The sequence below is a fragment of the Lissotriton vulgaris genome, chromosome 8 (genome assembly GCF_964263255.1).
Source record: "Lissotriton vulgaris chromosome 8, aLisVul1.2, whole genome shotgun sequence".
NCBI classification, from domain to species: domain Eukaryota; kingdom Metazoa; phylum Chordata; class Amphibia; order Caudata; family Salamandridae; genus Lissotriton; species Lissotriton vulgaris.
In genome coordinates, this window is record NC_141696.1 from 473,174,728 (window position 1) to 473,189,336 (window position 14,609).

General features: G+C 42.0%; 1 protein-coding gene across 1 annotated transcript in view; it reads right to left on the reverse strand.

The window, feature by feature from the left end:
* SCML2 (Scm polycomb group protein like 2) overlaps positions 1–14,609 on the reverse strand; it is a 749,380-nt gene that overhangs the window by 575,865 nt on the left and 158,906 nt on the right. The window contains exons 3-4 of the mRNA XM_086934268.1: positions 5,020–5,117; positions 2,667–2,735 (exon numbers count right to left, since the gene is read on the reverse strand). Of these exons, the coding sequence (XP_086790394.1) occupies positions 2,667–2,735; positions 5,020–5,041 (91 nt within the window). The 5' untranslated portion in view covers positions 5,042–5,117. The remainder of the gene's footprint in view (positions 1–2,666; positions 2,736–5,019; positions 5,118–14,609) is intronic.

Sequence of the window (14,609 nt, forward strand, 5' to 3'; positions counted from 1 at the left end):
TTTTTTGTTTTTTATTATATATCTTATCAATACAAAATTATTAGTGCATTAATAAATACATACCCTAACTGCCGAATTTTAGGAAAAATCAGATCCCATTGCACAACTTTCACTCAACAGCACTCAGCCACCTTCATACTCAAACCATACTCATGCAGAACCACAAATACATACGTCACATATGTACAAAACAAGCTTAATATGCACCAAGCCCCCTCACAACGTCTATTAATTTTCAGAAAGTGGATTTGGCCTACTGAACAGTGCAGTAAATTATAAACATTTTTAGCAGTTGTTATGACTCCATTATAACAAAGCCCTCAAAATAGCTTTGATCAGTCAAGACCTATTATCACTTCAAAAGGAGGACTTTTCAACATAATTCATTGTTTCTTCAAAACACATAGTTCAGATATATTAATGGAGGGGACTAATTCAAAGCGCTGACGCGCGTTTCGGTGAAAGATCCTTTCGTTTGGGTGCCATCTTCTTCATGGCGCAAATGATGTATATTCAATGAAGGAGGCAATGGGACCAAAAATAGCGAATGTGAATTCAGACTTCAACTCTCCTAGACACAAAAGACAAAAGCTGCTACTAGTTCTCTGCAGATCTGGCCAAGTGATCTGGCGGGTATAGTTCAACAAGTTACTGCTCGGCATGCTGGGACGCTAGTTGGAATCGATCGATTTGCAGAGTTCAAGTGCTAGTCTTCCGTCATATAAAAGCAAACGCGTTTCCCGCCGGGTTCTTTTCTCAGTCATGCGGTGAATGGCGACGTTTGCAAACAGCCGATCGGAAGGGGTTCTCAAGGCTCGTAAATGCCGCTTCATGGGAATATAACCTGCTTCATGTAGTTAATTCTTATAGAGTGGCCAACAAATACACTGACCTGGATGCAAAAAGATGTACAGCTAACAGCTCAAGGGAGATAAAGCGTCACGCAGGCGAAAAGACGGTTTGAAAAATGTTGTCACAAACAAAGATTTTGAGAGGGGGCTCTATGCATGCAAATTATTAGCCTCAGGCTTTCAAATGTCTCATTAAAAACATGCGCAATACATCAATCTGTGTCATTAAATGTGCATTATTTTGCTGTGGGGACAGTAAAGTACTTTTCTTTTCATAAGACAAAGCACGGTTGGACACGGATCTATTATATGACATTAATGTGCTGAATGCTGAATAAGCCTTGAATTGTTCTGCTTCATTAATCCAAGACCAAAGTGTCAAAATAGTCTACCTGGTGATTGGTTTTTGTTACATTAGTCAGCATAGGTAAAAGACTTCAACTGAGTAGCCCATGTCTGCCTGTGGCCCCAGCAACAGGAAAAGCAATTTGCATTTCAAATAAACATTTAAAGTTGTGTTCCAGGATATTAAAAGTGCACAGATATATTCTACAGATTATGAATAGCAGATAAAATCCCAATGATGGAGAACAAAGCCTGAATGAACCAGTCCCTTCTCACAGTTAAAGAGCAGGGATTAGTTCTAAGCTGAGGAGATAGCTTCTTTTTCCAGAAACATTCCAAGCATCAGAAAACTGGTACCAACAAAACATATCCAGTTTTGTACAGAGAGTGATACTGTCTTATACATTAAACATTCAAAGAGTGGACTTGGTCTCCTGGCCTTGCAAGAGATTTTGCTAGTCTGATGAAGCGGAGTATCTACAACTAAATTTTTGCTTTAGAATCTTTCAGTGCCTCAGAGTTACAGTGATATAATGATAAAACAGAAGCCCGGGGGCAAATAGCCCTACAGTACTGTGGCAAATAAACTACATTTTACCCCACAATAATTAATCTAACTCATGTATGTCTAGGGGTAGGCTCTAAGAACAGCTAGAAAGTGGCTTTGGAGGTAGGGTGCAATTTAATAGCATGTACCATAGGTATTTCATGACAGTAGCACTACAACCACTAATGAGTTACTTTTAATGACTGCTTGCAAGTTATATATGACAAAGGGAAAAGTCTTCTATTAATGGCTGCCTTATACTCTAAACAGTTTCTATTGTAGGCCTCACAGAAGAAATAGAGAAGTGACTACAGTACAATCCAAAAAGGAGAAAACCGAAAGTCAAGCAAGCCGTGTAATGTTTCAAAGAAAAATGCCTTTGTCTTCTTGTTTTACTCAAAGAAGGAATACAATGAAACAAAACAAAGCAATATATACCAACATGAAAAATAAAATAAGTACAGCAACTGCGAAACGAGTTGCGAGACCACAGTAGTTGCCAAAAAAACAGGTGGTCAGCGCACAGAGGGTGCATTAATGTTGTCTTTGAACGTGTGGGCCAAGCCTTAATGATATGCAATGTCATTCACTAAAAAATACGAAATGGATATCGAAAGAACAATTGTCCTCCCACACGTTCATGGGAAATTTCTCAACAAACCTTGGGGAAGAAAGGCAAACATAAAATAAAATATTAAAAAATTAACACACATTCCCTTTTGATGTGTACTTACAGTGAATTGTATCTATCCCCTGCTCTCACACTTTAAATACTGCTGCATGTACAACTTTTGCAAATGGAAAAAAAAACATGCTCCGCAAAAACAGAATTTCAATAAAAAAATTGAACCAGTTAACAAATTTGATCTACTTTTATTATGTACATTTAGCCTAGTCTAGAAGTCTGGCAGTTTCATACACACCGTGACTCGAAGGAGAGCTATCGGACTGTGGACTACTCCAAGGTCTGTCTTTGCTACCATCCCTTGAATCTGTAAAAGAATAAGAGTCCAATTACAAATGTTTATTTGTACATTTAAATTGAGGTTGTCCATCTGTTAAAAAAATAGTCAAAAACATATTGCTGATTAAAGAAAAGTATGACTTTTATTAATTTCAACTTAGACCTCCAATTGTGCATAAAGATAATATGACTAATTCACACTTGTGAGCACGTACCTGAAATACAGACTAACAGAACAAGCCAATGCTTGTATGGTCATGCAAGATTGTCAATACTCAACTTCATAGGATCTGACAGTTGTTGGGAGCGTGGTCATTGTTCTGATGGATCTTGTATTTTGAAATGATTATTTACAGCAGCATGAAAATGCTGGATGCATTTGCACAGTGCCACACTCAACTTATTAGAGACATCCAGTATTCTTCAATTTTCACTGCTTTTTGTGAGGGCCACTGGAATAATGGGATTACATGGACACACCTTTTCAACCCCAGATAAACATGTATTTGCCGCATTGGCCACTTAATCAATCTGCTGCATTATCTGCAGATGTTAGCAAAACAAGTGTTTCTATCTCAAACTGATCAGAAGTTACTAAAAACAGGGCAACGTGTTGACGTGCAGCGGAAGGCCCCGTTGCATAGGTTCACTAGTATTTGGTTGTCAAACTAACATTAATGAAGTTACATTTTTGCCCGACAGTATAACCGTCATTAAAAGTACAAAATAATTAAGTGATATCAAAACATGCTGCATAAATTGCCATTTCACGCTGCATAATTTAGTGAACCATGCCTCAAACCGATATTCCACTGTCACATCATTTTGGTAACCCTCCTGATGGAAGTACCTGCTTGTCACACAGGCGTTATAGTGAACGTGGGGGGTATTCTACTGAGGCAGGAATGTAATGCTCTGATCACCAAGATCAACTGAAGGGCACTCCACCAGGGGTGTGGATAGCACAGGCACCTGAAGAGTCAATTCAAGCAGCCACCCAAAGGAACAGTATTTTAGACTATGGCGCTGCATTATTGTACAAGGACAGGCCTGTGTGCGTGAGGGGCAGGCGCCGGGTTTCAAGGTGTACTGTTCAGCACACCCTAGCACCGATTGAGTGCTTAGGAAGGCGGGAGGCAGGTGATGGGCACAGCGCATCTCACTGAACGAACCAATAACAGTCCTGTGCTCATGACTGGCGCAAAGCGGGTGACAGTCACAACCAACTCACAGCATTCGATTGGATAAGCCTGTGTGCGACACCTTGGATGACAGCCCGGAGTGTGTCGAATACATAAAGAAAAACTACATAATCTCTGAGAACCACACAATGGTAGTGTAGAAGAGCGAGGCAGAAATGAGAGGGAACATTTTAAATAAAAAAAACAAAGGAAAGCTTTGCTGGCAGGTGGTCATTTTTTGCTCAGAAAAGGTTCCGGCAGCAAAGACTCCTTTACAGGAGGTGTTGAGGGACAGCCTGACCTCGGAAATGAACTTGCAAAGAAAAACAAACCCTGCAGTGGTGCACGCGAGAGAGAGGGGGAGCAGGAGGTGATCCCGTGAGTGGTGCGTGCGTACACGCGCAGTCTGCCCATTTTCAAGCACTGCACTTGTGGTGGGCCCTTGCTCGCTCCCGCAAGGTGGATGCCGCCACAAACACGAGTATGTGCTTGAAAATTAGCAGAGCGACGGCTAAAGGCCCTCCTATGCAGCGCATGTGCACTGTGTAGGCGAGACCTAAAAAGGAGAGTGAGCACCCCCCCTACTTTAAGGGGAGGAAGAGTGACTTCATAGGTTAAAATATTTTCTTACCCTTTCAGAGAAAATTACACATGCACACAGCCAAATCATTAATTGTGTAGAATTTCTTACTGGTTATAGAGATCCGGCATGCATACATTTTGGGAACTGAATTAGCTCAGGAAATCTTTGACTGTCATAGATTTCCGGGCACATTTTTAAGAGTCTTTGTGAATCTAGACTAGTCTGACATCTATTCAAAACTCATCAGCACAGCAGCCCTTTAAGAAAAGACGTTTGACCCCAATATGTCAAAAAGTGGTGTTACAAGAAGAAAGTAAATAAAAAACAAACTAGAAACTCAAATAAAAAAAGAATCGGAGTGATTCGAATATAAGAAAGTTAAAAACAGAAAAATTAGATCCAAAACGGAAGGACCTTAGGCAACAAGCAATGCTGGTTGTGCCACCTGAACAGAGACCCAGACAAGAATACTGGTTTGGCACAATCTAATGTTACAAAAGAAACTCTTTTGCCCCCAACCTCCACCTATTTATTACCCATGAACTTACCCGAAATTGTTGTCCGCACCATGGCAAGCACCTCGATTGCGATTGCTCCAACAGGAGAGTAGGAAGACTCCAATTATCTCCTTTATCGGGGCTGTTTTCTGTGGATCAAAGGAAAAATAAGACTGACAACAAAAAACGTTTTCAACTTGTTCTTTAGTACAGTATCATCAGAACTCGCATTAAAGAGCCTCATACAAATTATCCACCTATTGTGAAATTATTTACTTTTATGCGCTGGTGACAAATATACAACGTTCTTTGCCATTGTACACTCATGGTGTCGTACATTTGTGTTTTATGTGGTGCTCTGACAAGCAAATAAGGGAATTATAGTACAAACTTTAATACACTGAGAGGAAGTGGAACATTTGAAACAGTGGCATTATGTCAATTAGACCTGGTTTAACAATGGAAAACGAGTCTTCTAAGGTTAAGTGATCAATTATTAACAAATTAAGGTAAGAGAAAAAGTTAAGTAGTAGAAATTAATAAAGAGGAAAAAAGCTTAACACGAAGGAGATGAAGAACAGAATGATAAAAGTGATCTTCTACTCTAATATTCAGAGATGACAGTAGCCAGGATGTAAATCAACAAATTTCTTTAACTTTATATAGGACATTGCTTTACCACATCACTTTTGTTACCTCAACTTCGAAGGTAAGCAGACTTCCAGGCTTCAAGGAGAGTAGTGTACAAGGATAGTGTAGGAAATTGGGCTATTAGCTAAGTGGTTTGCACAAGCAACAGAACCACAATTTACCCTTATTGAAAAAAAGCAACCTATTGTAGCGTTTGACTATCAGTGTAGCGAAGCAGAGTAGTCCAAGGCCTACTCAGGGGAGGTGGTATAGGATAGTAATCACCGTTTGCTGGCACACAATATTAACACTCCATAAATGATTGTCCAATCAGTGCTTTTTCTTTAGAAAAAGTAAAAGTACATTTATACACACAACTAAATAGTACATTAGCAGATGGCAAATAAATAACATAGATGCATAATAACCTTTGATCGCCACAAGGGTAATACAAACATATACGATAAGTCTACTGGCTTGGTCAATGGATCAAGATCAACAAATATTTAAAACAATATATGTATGTAAATGCAATCAATAACAACAATTATGTATAAATGCACTTATTACTGCTAATAAAGTACATCCACAGTGATCTATAATCACCGCCAACATTTTTATAAAAATAAAGGATCGTAAAATGAGCAAAACGTGTCTACGTAACTTTTTCATAAATTTTACCCCGTGAAAATGCAATCATTAAAAAAGCGCCCCTAGAAAGAATCACATTTTGATCAAATAACACACAACCATCTTCTTGAACATATTCAGGTCACAATAAATGCAACCACATAACAAGCATCTCGAGGATGCTGCATCCCAGCTGTAGAGCGAAAGCTCTAAACTGGGAAATGCTTTGAAACAGTGAACATTATAGAAGGGTCCTGGATTCTATGACCCTACAGACATAGGGACACTTCTTTTAAAACAACTTCTTGGGGTGGGGGAGGGAGCAGGTGCATTCTTTCAGCCCCCCATGTCTCCTTTCTCATATTGGTGGGGTACCCTGTACAGCCATCACAAGTAGTAAAATATGTGAATGAAAAAGCCATGCAAAGTATTATGGGACACTCCAGCCAGGAGCAGTGGACATTTTATTTGAAGCTCTCCAGCTGTGCCGAGAGAGCACAAAGCTTTTCGTTTCCATTTATTTTTTTCCTTATCTTTTTTCAGGGGGGTGCCCCATCGCAGCAGAATCCCCAAACCTCTCCTTTATTGGGGCAAAGCAGGGAGCCCACTCACGTGTGGCCCAGCCAGCTCTCCACGTGACCGGCTTCATTCTTGCCAGCAGTCTCCCTTTCCATGCCCACTCTCCCAACATGAGGCCGTACCGCTCCCTTCCACACACGGGCACTGGAAGCAGGTGCAAGCTATCACAACGGGGAGGGCAACAATATTCCCCCATCCTCTTTGGCAGCCAGTCTTTTCAGTGCATACAGCCCAGGAAATGGTGTCCACAGCCAATAGAGACTGGCGAGGGCGCCACGTCGCATGCCCTCGCCCTCTGAAAAAAAAAAATACATAATAATAAATCGAACTTGCACCGACCCCCGGGCCTGGCCCACCCAAGGGGTAAGGTGAGAAAACGTGGCTGAGCCCCACGCTCTCTGCTCGGGGACAAGGTCAAAAACCGCCGGTCTTCTGAATGCCATAACTCAGGCTCTGTAAAGCCAATCTGGAAAATCCAGGGCTTATTTTACGCCGGGGGCAAGCTCTAGCCACCAGGGTCAGTTTTAGAAGACCTCCTTATCTCCCAAGCGGTGTGATCGACAAAGAGCTGGTTCTTCTGGCTCCTGCGCAAGACTCCCTCCAGGTCTTGGTCCCTTAGGGCAACATTTCCAGGGCTTTCACCCAACTGGTCCTCAGGTGGTGTAAGGAGACCAGCCTCACTGACCCTTGGAGAGCTCACTGGTCCTGAGGTCAACTGGGCAGAGTCCTTAGTCCTTTCTGTGAATCAGGGGATTCCTCCCTCCAGCTGTCCATGGCAGACCCATGGCCCAGCAGTAAAGCACAGAATAACACCAAGTAAGAGAGAGTCTCCCCCTTGTGGAAGAGTTTTTTCCCCCCTTGTGCAAGAGTTTTTACAGAGGGGTGGAATGTTTCAGAAGCCAGACACCGCTGGCAAATCCTAGAGTGCCACATCACTTCTCCAACCCTGTCTCAACCCTCTTGCAAAGCATGCTGGGACAGTTCAAGACTCATCCAAGAGTCACTAGTCACATCTCCTCTGGGGGCCTCAGCTCCACCCCTCCCTGACATCACTGCCAGGGCAGTCCACACCAAATCTTCAGCAGGAAGAGCAATCCTGTGTTGGCTCCAAAGGTCTGGGATTCTTCCTTTGTTAGGTGGGCTAGGGCAGTCCCATCCCTAGTACAGTGTAACAGCGGACTGATTGATGTAGATCCTTCACCCCCACCCCTTTCCTCCTCAGGAGCAGAGTGAAGCACTGTTAATTGCTCCCGTAGTGTTAGAAAGGGGTTGCTCCTGGAGAGATATGTAATTAACCTGGCACAACAGGGTGACCATAGGCCTGGACTCTGATCCTGAGCTGAACCAGAGAACTATGACAATTCTGGATGGTCCATAAGTGGTTCAGTTATCTTTTGTGAACTTGCAGATTCAATTTTCTCTCAGATTACACCCCATTGTGATACATCACTGGTCTCTGTAGGCCAAAGGGAAGCAAAACTGCACTTTAAGACAGTACCCCCCTGCATATAATTAAGTGACACTACTGACAAAACAGTAAATCACACTGACTTTCCCCATTAGTGTACACCCTAGCAGTATAAGGCCTACCCAAGGTCAATATCTAATCCTGCGGATTCCCCTTTCTCAGGGATACATTTGCACAATTACCAGGCTGCACACGACTAACACGTGTTCATTTGTAACCATCCAAGTGCCCCTTACCCTTGCTGCGTCACAGTAGCATTATCTTAAAAGGCGGACACTGGAGGCAAACGCACACAGTCCATTTGTCATGTGATTACAGTGGGTAGGACACATGTAGTGAGTCACCCACACTAAAATGTCCAAAACCAGGTGATGCCCAAAATAAAAAATAAAAATTCAGGCATTCTGAATGGGCGGAACACAACTGCAACAGATAGGAACTACACTAATACAAGATTGTGAGGTGTACATATGGAAGATTATTTACACTGTACTTCAATCAATAGCTCATTGGTTTCCCTGTGGCTTTATTTTTGGTTTTATTTTCTTTAAACACAGATGTTCATCCGAACAAAACAGGAATCTAGAGTTAACAGCCTGTCAAATTCCAAGTTGCCAAAATTTACAACACAGGACAGTGGATATGGTGGATTTAATGTCAGCCTGCTCTTCTCCACTTCCAGAGACTGTAATCTGGCCAAATGGCATCTCGTTTTTCCATCCTATTTCACCTAACATAAGGAGAAAGGAACCCAAAAATCATTTAAGTTAATTTTTCTTCAATGTAGTATATGAGATATTCTGACGCTCTACACCAACACTTGGCCCGGTGTTGGTCAAATCAGCTAAATCCAGTTTTGAATGACTTTTCTAGCATTAAGACCTGAATAAAAAAACATTTTTTCATCAACAATTATTAATGTGCCAGTGGACCAAAAAGAGGATTGGCTCACCTTGATCTTAAGAGTTCAGGACCTAATCTAGAAATGTAATTGCAGGGCTTCAGAACAGTGTCAAGGACAGGCATTTAGCAACAAGGTATACATCAACAGCCTTTCCAAATGCAAAAGTTCTGGACTAAATCCACAGATTTTCACTTGTAGTATCAGCACATCTCACTCCATGTATATATCTAAGGCCTTTCACAATATGTATTCTATCAAGGACCCTTATTCATTACTTACCATCTCTAACTTAATGTAAAAAAGATCTTCACTCCTAAACCTTTTCTGAAAAAAATGAAAGTTGCTCTTCGGAAGGGGATGTAGTGAATTTGTTTTGAGGGCAGTACCTGTAATCCACAGGGAGTGTAATGTTCCAATCTGCTACATGACATGAAGCACGATTAGACGAGAAAGGTAGAAACTACACTGATTTCTTCCTTTCAGATATCCATAAACACCCTCTATTTCAAGGCTTGACTCGCGAATGGTGTGTTCAGAAGCAAATCTTCTGTGGAGATAGTTATTTCAGATGCCAGTGGTCAGTAGGAACTGGGCTTGCTTTCTCGATGCAGGTCAGCAGTCACCAGAAAGGATGGAAACCTGTGCCAAAGGAGGGAGATAGACTGTCTTTTGGCTCAATAGATCTGTACCTGCCAGAGAAAGTCAAACTGCAGCTCATGTCATCTGTACCTAGATTACAAGATGGCTTTGCCTCTGCAGAGCAAGGGAGTCACAGCAGCAACATGAAGAATATTCTTCTGTGGAAGCTTCAAGCCCTTTCGCTGGACAACAGCAAGCAGATCTAGTCATCATGTGCCAGGTCAGATGGTCTTTTAACTAAGTGCTTTCACTTTCCTTTGGGTTACTGGTGCCACATGGTTAGGCCCAGTGAGGCTGTCTCCTTTAGAGACAAGGCATGTCTCTGCTGTGCTATGATAATCTATTTCACAGGCAGCTTGGTACCCTGACCAGTGACAGGAACCCTGTACATTCCTCGGGAGTCTTTTTACTGCTCATGACATTGACTGCTTCTTTAAAGAGCAGTACACCCAGACTTTTTCAGCGCATCCATCAACCGTAACACTCAGAGCGACAGCGTGAATCCGATTACTATTCCCCAAAGCATGAGACACTGAGGTTATGCAGGTAACATGATGTATAAGAGATGAAGGCACAATGCATGAGTCTTCAAGTCGGAGCTCCATGGTATAAGCTACCAGGGCAAAAACAGGCCAAGAAAAGACTCGAGAAGAGGGGTGCAGGACTGCTAGAAAACCTTGCTGATCAATAGACAAGCAGGTTCTGATTGACAAAGATGGGACAGAAAAAAGGGAACAGGTAAAAGTTGGAATGCATGCCAGGATTAGACATACTTCGTATGACACACATGTGTACACAGTAGCTATGCACACATATCTATTTAAACCTATCAAAGCAGTTACCAGTCTCTCCAATAAGTCCATGGATTCAGACAGTTCAAGAATGTTATAACAGCCAGGACGCAAGCATAACTCCATCACTGCAGGGTGAGTAGTCTCCCGGTCTAGCTGAATACACAGTTTTTGATTGTAGTTATGGAAGATACATGTTCCCAACTACAAGGCTACACTTACATAGCAACATAAAGCTAATAATCCAAGGTAGACACATCCTGAACACACTGGAGAATGAGATGGGTTAAACAGGTGACAACTCGCAGCACTGTGTGCATGAATGGGAGCAATAACGAAATTCACCACATGGTGTTATCGGACTCTAAGACAATTTGAATTACAAACTAGAGAACATAACACTAAGAAAGAACTATAGCCACAATGATGGTGCTTGGAGCATGGGTTATGACGTTTCCAAATAATACCTGGTCTTCTGGTCCAAATTCAAGGCTCCAGCCCAACATGGGTCTGCAGGCGCCCGCGTGCCACCTTATACCAAATGTCCTGCTGCCCATGCTCTTCACCAGTGATCGCTCTCCTGATGTTGATAAAGGCTGTTACAAGCAGTGGGTCAATTTAACTCTACTGAGGGGTTAGGAAGCAACATGTCAAAATGCCTATGAGATGTTCCTCACCCCATCAGACACCCAGTGTATAGCGCAGTGCATATTCAGGTGAAGAATCAGGAGAGGACTGCTCCATTTCAGCTGCTCCTGGCAGCATGTACGCAACAGCAGAAACCATCCAGATAGGCACTGGATGGTGCAGCTCAGGGCACATAGGACCACTGCTACTGTCCTGGCAGCTCATAACACATGGCACCATTACTACTGTTCTGTTTTCACAGTCTGACATCAGCACTGACGACTCCGAAGCAAAGATTTAGCAATAGAGGATACACTTGCTAAATTAGATGCATTTATAAGTATAGCTTATTACACATACTCCATTCATAATTTATACCTGCCATAAAGATAGTTAACACCTTGGTCATGGATGACACTAGTTAAGAGATTAATAGGGGAAGGCCATTGCCTTGGTACTGTAGGGCTTTTCTAAAACGTTCAATACAATTGTTCCTACTCTCAATACTAGCTGCCTAGCTCAGAGATGTGAAAATGTTTATACAATCAGTGGCTCTCACCATCCACAGTTGTAAAACATGGTGGCGGATTAAATGTTAAAACCCTAATTGGAAACAGAAATCACAACTATTATTAAAGTAGGTTTCCACAACCTCTCGTTGCTCAAGTAGATTCACTAGCTCTCTTTTGGCAACAGTGTCATTGGTGTAACTGTTTTGAAGCTCTGAAGCTACGACTTTGCAAATGATGCATACCTTGGGTTACCCAAGTCAGTCACTCAATCTGGGGTTACCTTAGTAGAAAAGATCATGGGAAAACCTATAAGGCCTGTCTGCAGTTTTAAATACAGTCGAACACGCCATATCTACTGTCTGCGGTGCAAGATCCGTTGTGGGTGTCTGATGGTGCCGAATTGGGAGCTGTTATCGTGCCCAGATTGCGGAACTCGCTATTTCTTCCCATCTTCCGTCCATCCCTAAAAGCGTGTTATACCTATTGAGTAATATTTCTGTGTTAATTACTGCAGCTACAGGCAGTGCCAAGAGACCTGGTTCACACTAAAATGAGATTTATACATTTATCCAAAAATTATGTAAATTCACTATGACCAAAGAGTGCAAACTTTGGTCAAATGTTGACTCCCACCTTTAGCATGCCCCTCTGCAAGCCTTGAGAATGTCAGTGCCTAAAGCAGAAGGGATACTTTAGTAGAGGAGAAGGAAAGTTTAGCGGTGTCACTTAAAAGATAACCTCATATAACAAAATTCTTACCTTTAAAGTTTTGCAACACAGGTCAAGAAAAGAACTATTAAAATGGAAAAGTCATAGTAAATGTGTAAGCAAGCCATTCTAGCAAATTCTAGAGTGCACAGCACCATACCCGGTAAAGAGCATGAGAAAACTTTAACTATCATTCCAGGGAATATACCTCTGACGCCAGCCGTGAAGGCTCCAGATGCTATTTGCGACAAATAGGGTCTATTCATCAGCAGCATTTGAAACTACACTTTGTCAATGCTGCACTCTTTAGCCCTCTTACAGGCGCCGATGGAAGAAAGCAAAAGCATAAATTGTGTTGGCTCAGATGTAGAGAATGACCTCGTGCCAATGGGGTAGGCTGCCCCAAAGAAAAACTCCCAAAGATCCGGTTGACCCAAATCTTAGGAGATCTGTAAGTATGTCCTGGCAGCCCAAAAGGAAAATATGTTATCCATGACCAGGTCAGGACAGTAAACAGTATATCTATAGCTGCCACAGCTGCACCTGTTGAATCCTCTCTACTCCCACTATCCAATGATTTCAGCAGAAAGAAGTACATGAAATTATTCTATGTCTGAAAATGAGGGCTCAAAACAGAATAAGAACAGCTATAGTAACTAGAGGCCAACAAACGTGTGTTTGGGGGAAAATCAACCTCCTCAAATAAGGAGACTGATTAGAATAGAATATAGCACCAGAGCTTTTCCAAATAGGAGTAGCGCTCTAGAGAAATCGGAGTCTGTATTGGCCTATAGATTTTCAGAAACGTTCCTCAAACTCTTCCAAATCTGTAAGAGGTTGTTCTAGGAGGAGTTAATAGGTTGAATAATGTGCTGCACAAGCCATTATCTCCTGATGAATGGGTGGAGTGTTGTGCGCTCACAGGGCGTCTTACCGCAAATTGCAATTTATGGATAACACACTTTAAATATCTCCAGCAGACATTTACACCCTGATGCAGCTTCACAGGTATGGGCTCCGTGCAGACTCCCGCTGTGTCCGCTGTGGGAGGGAAGGGCAGACTTCATGCATGTGGCCTGGTCATGCGGGCCTGTTCACCAGTTCTGGACCCAGGTAACACGGACACTCTCTGACATGGTCATGGAGCAAATTGGGTGCACTCCGCAGTTATGCCCGTTAGGCCTGGTCAAATCGCTAAAGCCCTGCAATCGTAGACTAGTTACCGTCGCTACATTACTGGCCAAAAGGTTGGTAGCAATGCACTGCGGCGGGAAATGGGTTTGGAATCTGGACGAAAGTGTAATGGCTAAAAGACATTGTTTATTGCAAGGAACAATTAAGCATCTATGCGGAATAATTACCTGCCTCATCCAAGCCCAAAAACCTCTGGGGCCCAGTTACAGCATATCTGCTGCAGGATTCAGCAATTGAATAATTCCAGTGAAATGTACTGTGTTGGCAATTGTGATTTGTAGGAGTGGGGGGTGTTCCGACAGGCATGTATCACGAAAATGTCATAAGTAGTTGTGCATGTGCTGCAATGCGCTGTATATGTTGGAATCTTTTTAAGTACATGTAATGTTGCATGTTTGAAAGTACAAATATTCTTTTTTTGTAACTCTTCCAAATATGTAGTCATGATTGGCTCAAGAAGGATCAGTACCAAAGGAACTACTCTCAACTATGGTATAACAAATGTAAACTTTGATAAGTTGGCAATCACTAATTGAAACAAAAGAGGATTTAGCATAAACGCCAATTCTAAAAAAGTATTGAGTTTTGCGGCATTTGCTGAATTAGAACTGCAGACCTCTTCCTTTTAGCAGAGCATGGTCAGGTGAAAAATAATGTATCCATAACATCAAATCCTATTTTGCAGTGGCCTTTAATGAAGATAACTTTAAGAAATTAGTTACTTACCAGTAACAAAGATTTTGAGAAGGAAGTTCTTCTAGATTCACATGTTGAGTATTAGCTTGCCATATAGCGGTTGGTCTGGGAATTCCTAATATTTAAAAGTTTTGCCATTTTGGCACCATCATGTGCGATGTCTGCAGGACTATGAAGTCGACCATCAACTCTATACGAACTTCCATTTTAGATTTTGTGCTTGTAAATTTAAACAGTAATGTTTTGTACACAAGTCTAGAAAA